The 10,187-nt window shown below is 32.4% G+C and overlaps 1 protein-coding gene across 1 annotated transcript; it reads right to left on the reverse strand.

Annotated features, from left to right (window-relative positions):
• Nucleotides 1-370: 370 nt before the first annotated feature.
• Nucleotides 371-9,986, reverse strand: LOC135838378 (uncharacterized). The gene is made up of 8 exons (XM_065353983.1): nucleotides 9,750-9,986; nucleotides 9,589-9,628; nucleotides 3,477-3,691; nucleotides 3,175-3,393; nucleotides 2,963-3,091; nucleotides 2,522-2,724; nucleotides 2,024-2,191; nucleotides 371-1,235 (listed from the first exon to the last, which is right to left on the reverse strand). Exons 1-8 carry the CDS (start codon nucleotides 9,826-9,828, stop codon nucleotides 567-569), a joined length of 1,722 nt encoding a protein of 573 aa, XP_065210055.1. The 5' UTR covers nucleotides 9,829-9,986; the 3' UTR covers nucleotides 371-566.
• Nucleotides 9,987-10,187: the final 201 nt, after the last annotated feature.

Genomic DNA, 10,187 nt, shown 5'->3' on the forward strand with positions numbered 1-10,187 from the left:
GATGACATTGAGGGTTTGGTTGCCATTCTTTTCAATTTGGTTTTCTGGAAGAGTGTCTCCAAGTAGCCCAATATTATTCTTATCATGATCGCGAATCATTGCTCATCCTTTTTTTAAAATGGTGTTTCAGAATTTAAAAAAATAGGATTTAAGAGTTTAAAAAGAATAAAACCCCTTGAAAAGGGTCATCGATTCAGATTTCGATTCTTATTTAAAACAGAGTTTTGGAAGAGTTGAGTTTGAAACTCTTTTATGAATGATTTGAATCAACTGAAGAATTGATTCATTTTCATAAAGAGGTTTCCCAACTTTGCTACTGAGTACACAGTTGCATATTTGCTAATTTCACTCAAAAATGAATCACAACAACACATATTCAGAATTTTAATGAATTATAAGCTGAATATGTACAGATTTTTTTGGATTACAATACCTACTTTGTTCACATTCACCGGATCCATTTCTACAACATGAGTTGGTACTTGACTCGACTGACTTGAGAAACGAATTGAGGAAGATGGTGTTTTGGTGAAAAATCTGAACAAGTTTTAAAAAACATTCGCTTTCTATGTGCTAGGATTATAATATGGATCAACTTGAGCTACAACATGTTTGATCCAATCTACATAGTTGGCTATATCTGTTACACCAATCAACTTTTCTAAGCGATTCGGTAACTCAGTTCCAACTGCAGATTCAAGATGATTCCGTAGAAGACTTGGAAAGTTATATTTAAATAACAAGATTGCTACTTCAACAAATTCAGGATCAACTAATCCATTCATCATTGAATCAGTAATATTTTTTGAAAAATCTTCATATGACATGTTTGCAATGTAACGAATTTCATTCATGAAGTATTTAAAATGAGTATCATTGTCTGATTTGTCGCTTAAAAATGTTACTCCTGCAATTCCTCGAATAAAATAGCGATCATCTTTTTCAATCATTACACCGCTTCCGCTTACAGTCATAGAATCGTTCAGTTGGTCTTGCTTCTGCTCAAGACAAAATAATTTTTTTTCGTGTAGAGCAATTTGATTGGTTTTCTTTGAAGAGAGGCTGACAGTTTTAGTATCATTCAGGTCCCTGTTTGCCTTATCAAAACCATGCACAAATATTGCCCATTTGAACACGAAGTAGGGATATGCTGGGTTTTCTTGGCATTCGTCATGGCTCAAGAAAGAATAATCTTTGTAACTCAATCCTTCTTTGTCTAATTTTAATTGTTGTACCTGAAATTGAAATTTATATAACATTAAATATTTTGAAAAAGTGTTGTGACAAACTGATTTGTCGTTTTACCATATTTTCTGAAATACATATCAAGTTTTATGTAGATAATTGTAGGTAGTCAGAATTTTTACTTTAGCTTTCGACCATTATTATTTTATATACCTACCTGTTGATTGATCAATAATTTTATAACTATAACTAATCCACCTTAATTTTCTTTGTTTCAAGTGAGTACAAATTTCCTTCCAAAAATGATAAAATATGAACTCGCATACGAGAATTAGTAAGTTATTTTACAATGCGTATGAGAAAAGTTAGGTAAGTCATTACACCTGTGTTCTTTCATTTTCAATGGCAAATCTAAAAAAAAATTTAAATCGCGGAATTTTAAAATCAACTGAAATAGTTCATCAGGGTTGAATCGAGGTGATCTGATTTTCCGAGTACGAATTTGGAAACAACAGATCAAATTTTTGAGTTCATAAACGATTTTGATTTTTAATGAATTTTTAAAAAATTTAACTTGGGTCAAAAATGGGGGGAAAAAATCAAAATTTTACCAAATAGACCGACAAAGCAGTGGGTGTATGCCTAGTTTTCGATCCTCTAAATCGACCGGAAATGGTTTCGAATCATTTTGAGTGGTAGTTCTGGAACACCCTAACAGGATTTTCGAAAATCGGAATTTCCACTACATTTTACCTAATTGAGTTGTTGAAATGAGATTTACTTAGTACCCCACTTTTAGTATGCTGAGTCGACAACATTATTGTAGAAGTTTACCTACCTTTGCTATTCCTGTAGTAATATTTAGTCTGTTGGGATTTTTCCACTGAACACATGCTGGGTGAACGTGCGAGTTAAAATTGATTTCTTTTTCCATGATTAATATTAGTACATCGTGAAAGAGGGATTTGTCTCGATTTCCATGCTTGAAAGGACGGAATTCTTTAATCTATGCATAACATCATATATATGTATTATAATAAGGAAATGATCTAATATTGATTTTTACTAAAGGACTACGAACACTTTTCGTTCACAACCTAGACCATTACTTCAAAAATACATGTAAAAAAATAAAATGAAAAGAATAGGCACCTACCACCTAGGTAGGTATTTGAAGCAATTTTCTCAAAAATGTTGAATTTTCTGTACACATATTCTGACATGTTGAACAATGAAAAACAAAGTAGGTATTCAAACCTACTTTACCTTCTTCCCCATTTAATATTGCCTCGAAAAATTCGATCAAAAGTGGTGTACAATACTTACAGTATCTTACCATTAGAGGTGTAAAATGTTTTTGTTTTATAAAAGGGTTCCATTCGGATGCAGTATACTTCAGACGGCTCCAAAATGTCGGATTATTTAGATAATCTAATTCATTCGCAATTGCTACTTTGAAATTTGCAAGATCCAAGGGATTTCGGCTCAAAGATTTATAGTCATATTCATCAATAACTCTGGTGAGTACGCAGTATTCTGCTAATTTAAAAGGACAACAACACTGTGTATTAGTCAATTGGACAACATACAAAAAAAATCACTTGCAGATCAGTAAGTAAGCACGAATTGAAAAAGATGGAAAATTTCCCCTTAGGTCAAGTACTTAAAAGAGACCAGTAAAACAAAAAATTGATAAGTATATTTGTACTTTTTCGCCCAAAATTCGTAATTTAGGTATTTTAAAAGTCTATGATGCTATTTGTAGGTTTCAACTTACAGGTTAGAATTACTTTGGGACTTATGATGGTGCCGAAGCATATTGTTCCCCTATCTCCGAAAATGACCACATCCCATGGCATGCCCCACGTTTCTGAATCACTCGTTTTTTTTTGTAATCGACCACAATCTGTGTGAGGGTGAAATTAACATGAAAGTGTTATCATCTCATTATGCACTTGCGCATTAGTACCTATAGCTTACGCAGGTTACCTTGAACACAGGAAAGCAAATCATTATCCCAGTTTCCATCTTCTTGGCAGTGTATTTCTTGATGACCAGGGTAGAACTGAAATCCTGATGAGTTAAGATGGTCGCATGTTGGACGCACTGTCACTCCAGAAACTAGATATTTTTCATCGCAAGGGACGGAAATATTTTTACGAAAGCATTCCAAGTGAACGTTTACAGGATTCAGCTTTTTACACTTTTCTACATTGTATAAAGATGATAGGTAAGTATAGAGTGTTATAAATGAAGAATCTTTTAATGAGGAATTCAATGTGTATGCTTACTACTGCATCCTGTTATGGGAGGAACCCATTCATTGCCACTGCAAAATGATACCGTTGCATCTGTAGAATAACCAGCATCGCACGAAATTTTAATAGCCGTCGATTCGAAAACTGTTCCATTAAAAACACAAGATTCTGATTGATTTTTGACGTATTTGGTACATTTGTATGTGATTTTTGTGTGGGGTGATTGGACGGGCACGTCACAAAATTTGCTGCAATAAAATCACAAGATTTATTTCACCTATGCTTAATATTTTTAATAAGTATAGATAACCCGTTTTTCGCGCATACTGCGCTCCTCTTCTAGACGTGAATTGTTCATTTTGAAAATTTTGAAAGTATCTTTTTTCGCCTATAATTCCCAAAAAGTCTTGCTTTTTGCTAACATTGTTATTGTTGCTTTTTGCCGGAAATTGTGAAAGTTTATGGCTGTTTTAATAATTGACAGAAAAAAAAATTGTTTCAAAGCAAAAATTCCAATAATTCTTACTTTTTCATCAAAAATAACCCAAAGCGTAAATTGTTCTCTAAAATATCCTGAAAAGCATCACTCTGTCATCGCTTTATCATTCATTAAAATAATGTCCTACTTTTCTACAAAAATTGAAAAAAAGTATCAGCTTTCTTATAACAATTGCCTGAAAAGTCATGGTTTCATTTAAAGTTGGCAAAAATTTCAAGTTTTAGGCAAAATTGCGAATTAGGCTACCTACTTATCACTTTTTTAGCAGAATTTGCTGAAAAATTCCAAAAATACTTGTTTTTTTTCTACAGTTGAAATGAAACTAACACATTGGATTGGATCTAATACCACATAACTGAAAATTTCAAAGTTTCACTTAACTTTGACCTGGAACTTTTTTAAGCTTTCTTCAAAACTGCGAATGTGTCAAAATGTATTTTATGGCAAGCTTTTTCTAAGCAGACTATGAGTACTCTAAATATTGGTTCGGTACTGGAGAATACTTCAATAAAATACTTACTTAACACAATTTTAGAAATATTCCAAGATTTCCGAGTCAAAAATGCAATTAGGAATTTCCTTAAAACGTGATTCTAATTTTGTCAAGGACTCACAAAAAAAATTCAACCCCTCAGTTGAAAAATCTAAACTCCTACATATAACAGTAGAGATTTTCCCAAATAGTCCAAAACTTGCATAAGTTGATGAAAAAGTGAGATGCTACATAGATATAACCACTCCAGAACTCAAAAAAATGAAACCATGGTTCCAGGATTAATTTTGATACCCAATGTGCTAAAAATAGCACTTTTTCATGTGTACATCAACACCGTTGTTTTTCTGTTTTGAGCTATTTAAAAACTTTTTAAAGCTCCCTTCAGAAACTTTTCAATTTTTGATAAAAACCATCACCACTAAAGTTTAAAAGCTATTTTCAAATTAAAATATTATTGAGTAGTAGAGAATACTGATTGTATGAAGCTTTTTCATGTTTTTTAAGCTTTAGGATTTCATTTAAGCTTTCTTCAAAACTGCGAATGTGTCAAAATGTATTTTATGGCAAGCTTTTTCTAAGTAGACTATGAGTACTCTAAATTGGTTCGGTACTGGAGAATACTAATTTTTTATGTCATATCTGAAGCTTTCTAAAAAATTTTCAGCTTTAAGCTTTCTTCAAAATTTCACGAATATGGTCAAAAAGTATTTTTTGGCAAGCTCGATATAGGTAGACTATACATACTTTAAAATATTCATTGGGCACTGGAGTATTCTAATTTTTACATCATATCTGAAGTTTTTTGAACTTTTTTCAGCTTTAAGCTTCTTCAGAATTTTGCGAATATGGTCAAAAAGTATTTTTTGGGGAGCTCTTTTTAGGGAGACTATACATACTTAAAATATTCATTGGACACTGGAGAATTTTAATTGTTCCTTATGAAGTATGACGCTTTTTGAACTTTTTAAAGCTTTAAGCTCCTCCATGACTTACCCCACAACCTCACCAAAAAAATAACTCCAGACTACGACCTCGAAAACATATCAATCGACATATCACACAATAATATAAGAAACATTTGACATTTGATCTTTTTTGAACTTTAAGCTTTTTTCAAAACTTTACGAATATGGTCAAAAAGTATTTTTGGCAAGCACATTCTAGGTAGGCCATACATACATACATTAAAATAGTTATTGGGTACTGAAAAATTCTAATTGTTTATGTCATGTATAACGTTTTTTGAACTTTTTCGAGCTTTGAATTTTTTCCAAAATTCTACAAATATGGTCAAAAAACATTTTTTGGCAAGCTCTTTCTAGGTACACTATACGTACTTGCGCGTATACATCGACACAGTCATTTATACTGCCTTGAACTTTTTGAGCTTTTTGAAGCTTTTCAAAGCTTTAATCAGAACATTCCAAAGTTTTGATACCACAACCCCACCAAAAAACTGACTCCAGATTCGAACTCTACGACCTCGAAAACATATCAATCGACATATTACACATTATAATATAAGGAAAATTTGACATTTGAGCTTTTTTGAGCTTTAAGCTTTTTTCAAAACTTTACGAATATGGCCAAAAAGTAGTTTTTGGCAAGCACTTTCTGGGTGGACCTCTTACGTAATTTAAAATGTTTATGGGGTATTGAAGAATTCTAATTGTTTACGTCATGTACAAAGCTTTTTCAACTTTTTCGAGCTTTAAGCTTTTTATAAAACTTAACAAATATGGTCAAAAAGTATTTTTTGGCAAGCTCTTTCTAGGTGGACCATACGTACTTTCGCGTATACATCGTCACGCTTGTTTATACTGTATCAATTTTTGAGCTTTTTGAATCTTTTGAAAGCTTTTTTCAAAACTTTTTGAACTTTTGACCAAAACCTGCACATCTACGGGTCAAAAGCTTTTTTTTGAGACATCGTTGAACAAAATCGGTTCGGCAGTTCTTTCAAACGAACGATCACAAAAAAAAACACCTTGCTATTAATATATAGATTGAGCTTTTTTTGAGTTTTAAAGCACACACTTTTTGTGAACTTTTTTCTTCAACATTTGACTTTTTTAGATGCTCTTTCAAGGTATAATATACGTACTACTGTGAATACGTGACATATGCTACATATAGGCTAAAATCAATTATTGAGCTTTTTTGAGCTTTATGGCACAACTTTTTTGTAAACTTTTTTTTTGACATTGGACTTCTTTCGATGCTCTTTCAAGGTGTAATATACATATTTCTCTATATGTCGAATGTATGTACTACGTATAGGCTAAAATCAATTATTGAGCTTTTTTGAGCTTTAAGGCACAACTTTTTTGTGAACTTTTTTCTTCAACATTTGACTTTTTTAGATGCTCTTTCAAGGTATAATATACGTACTACTGTGTATACGTCGAATGCGCTACGTATGGACAAAAATCAATTATTGAGCTTTTTTGAGCATTACGGCGCAACTTTTTGAACTTTTGATTAAAACCTGCACATCTACGGGTTAAAAGCTTTTTTTTTGAGACTTCGTCGATCAAAATATAATATACATATTTCTCTATATATGTCGAATGCACTACGTATAGGCTAAAATCAATTATTGAGCTTTTTTGAGTTTTATGGCGCAACTTTTTTGTGAACTTTTTTCTTCGACATTTGACTTCTTTTGATGCTCTTTCAAGGTATAATATATGTACTTCTCTGTATACCTCAAGTTGGCTACGTATAGACAAAAATCAATTATTGAGCTTTTTTGAGCTTTAAGGCACAACTTTTTTGTGAACTTTTTTCTTCAACATTTGACTTTTTTAGATGCTCTTTCAAGGTATAATATACGTACTACTGTGTATACGTCGAATGCGCTACGTATGGACAAAAATCAATTATTGAGCTTTTTTGAGCTTCACGGCGCAACTTTTTGAACTTTTGATTAAAACCTGCACATCTACGGGTCAAAAGCTTTTTTTTGAGACTTCGTCGATCAAAATCGGTTCAGCCGTTCCTGAGATCTCGCTGTCACAAGAATCCGGTCATAATTTTAATATATAGATTACATACATACGTTATACTTTTACTGAGGGTGGATCCTGGATCGTAAAAAAAATGTGGGTGGATTTTGACCAAATTCTAGGGAGGCATTCGTTTTTAGTTGGAAGTCGACCAGAAAAAATTCCAGCTTCTGTGGTATTTTTGAAGGGAAGAAATGGGTCCTCAAGGAGAAAACATCTAAAATCTTCAAAGTCTATTTCTTTTCCAAAAAAAGCAAAAAATTGTCACTTCTTTGCTAAAAATTCTAAATGTGCACTTTTTTTTCAAAAATCCGGCCAAAATCTCACTTTTTTGCCAATGTGTTTTTTTTTTCTAAGAAAGTCCAAAGAGCTTTACTTTTTTCCAAAGATTATTGCTCAATAGTCTTGCTCACCACCTGAAATTCTAAGTTTTTAGCAATTTTGAATAGCTTCACTTTTTTATCTACTTAATAAAACAGAACTATCTTGAACTGTTATCAGAATACAAAAAATTCAATCCTTGCTTTACAGATGGATCAAAAATACCAACACTTCACACAGTATATGCCTACTCTATGAAGGATATAGAATCTCAAATTTTAAAATCCATAACTGTTCTTCAATCTACACTGCCGAACTCACAGCTATTTTCCACTGTCTCTGTGATATACTCACTTATGAATCAGAAAATAAGTCCTTCTTAATTCAAAGTCATTCCCTCAGCTCACTAACTGCTATCCAAAATATTTTTTCCGATCACCTTCTAATTCAAAATATTCATAAAACTCTATTTGACTTACAAAATTCAAACTTCTTCATACAGTTTATGTATGTACCCAGCCACGTTGGAATCTTAGGAAATGAAATTGTAGATATTAATGCAAAATCTGCCACCACCCTTTCTCCCCTTAATATTTATCACAGCTGACGACCTCAAATCTATCTTCACCCAAAGCACACTTGAGAAATGGCAAAACTTTTGGTCCCTCCAAACCACAAACAAGCTCTTTCAACATAAAAAATCAGTCCATCCTTGGAAAAACCTCTCCCACTAAAACAGACTTGAAGAAATCATTATAACCAGATTGAGAATTGACCACACAAAAATCACACACAATCACCTCTATGAAAAGGCCCCAAAACCCACATGTCAGTTCTGCCTGTCAGAACTTAAGTATATCTGTCCAACACTTACTATTTCACTGTCCCTTCTTACATCAGCACAGACTATTCCTACAAATACTTAGATAAAAGATCCCTATTCATACCAGACGACCCTTCCGAAATTAAAAAATTCTTAGACCTAATTAAAAAACTTGACCTTACCAACTCGATTTAAATCTCACACGACGACGGGTGTAATAATCAAGTAATTACAAACACCCAAAAAAAAAAAAAAAAAGTTTACAAGGTTAAAAATTCAACTTTTTGGATAAAATAGCGAAAAAAAGTAGGTAATGTATTTTGCTAATTTTTGCAAATTATCAAATTTTGCTTTTGAATTTTTTTTCAAAAATTTTCTAAAAGCCACGCTTAGGTATTTGCCTGAAATTGCCAAAAAGTATCACTTTTTTTGCAATAATTAAATCTCAGAAAATCCTGCTTTTTTTGCTGATATTGTACCTAAAATTGGCTTGTTCCTAAAAATTGTCATAATTCCTACTTTTTTGCCAAAAATTACTTAGTTGGAATTTTCAATTTTTGACTTCTCCAGTCGATTGGTAATGGTTTCGAATAACTGTAGAACCTTTCGGCGGATTCTGATATTTTTTTTTCAATTCCCCGGAGGACCAAATTCTATCCAGATTTGCTTAAGATGGTTCGAAAACATTTTGAGGGGTAGGACTCGAAATTATGGTGTATCTGTCTATACTAAATTTCAGCTTATTCGGTCAGTTTGGTGAAATTTGGATTTTTTTTTTATTTTCGGGCCTCAAAAATTTGCCAAAAATCTAAAAATGAATTTCAGTCCCCGAAATGTTGACCGGTGGTGTGTTTTGAGCTTCTCTATCGACCCCTTGTACATTGTTCAAAAATTTTCATGCTGTTTGGCAATGCCATACTTCCATTGTAAAAATACTTACTTATCAGTAGGTATGTTCAGAAATGTGTAAATATTATTATTTGCCATTGATTACTTACAAGGTAATTTTTTTTGGCTCTTTAGCTCCATCGCACAAGACTGAACAGAAAAATTGATGAAACATGAGCACGAGTGTGTAAAACCACAAATTGACAAATTCATATCTATGAGTAAAAGTAAAATCTACATAAATACATTGTCATGAATCATTGAATCTTACCTCTGCAGTTTGGATTCAGATGAAATAAAAATAAACAAATCAAAAAAAAGTGTACTATTCCATCTTTAGTACCAATCATTTTCACTTTGTTTGTAAACAAAACATGTAACAAATAAGAAAATAGAGGCGGAGATGAAGAACATGTAGAAAGCAAAATCAACTGAATACACTAAGCTTGTCACAACGTTGTCAACTTATATTCCCTTCCACTCTCTGAAACAGTGGCCCCTTTGTGAATCGTACGATCTACAGTGTTGTTTGGTTCGAAAAAATCCGTCATGAACTTGATTAAAACTATTGTAATGTATGATAATTTATCAATGTTACAAGGTAATTTATACGCATGGGAATATCTGATAATAAGCGTGCAATTTTTTGTTTTCAAGTACGACTTTTGTATTTTTCTGTCCAATGTTTGAAATTGGAAGTTCGTTTAGC

This window comes from Planococcus citri, chromosome 3 (genome assembly GCF_950023065.1).
Source record: "Planococcus citri chromosome 3, ihPlaCitr1.1, whole genome shotgun sequence".
In the NCBI taxonomy this organism is placed as follows: domain Eukaryota; kingdom Metazoa; phylum Arthropoda; class Insecta; order Hemiptera; family Pseudococcidae; genus Planococcus; species Planococcus citri.

Bases quoted from the DNA above. Each gene is read 5' to 3' on its own strand.
- LOC135838378 (XM_065353983.1), bottom strand. From the start codon at position 9,828: ATGATTGGTACTAAAGATGGAATAGTACACTTTTTTTTGATTTGTTTA. The intron at 3,394-3,476 runs GTAAGCATACAC...TATACAATGTAG, and splicing joins TCCCATAACAGGATGCAGTA to AAAAGTGTAAAAAGCTGAAT. The intron at 2,725-2,962 runs GTAAGTTGAAAC...CTTTTAAATTAG, and splicing joins TCCCAAAGTAATTCTAACCT to CAGAATACTGCGTACTCACC.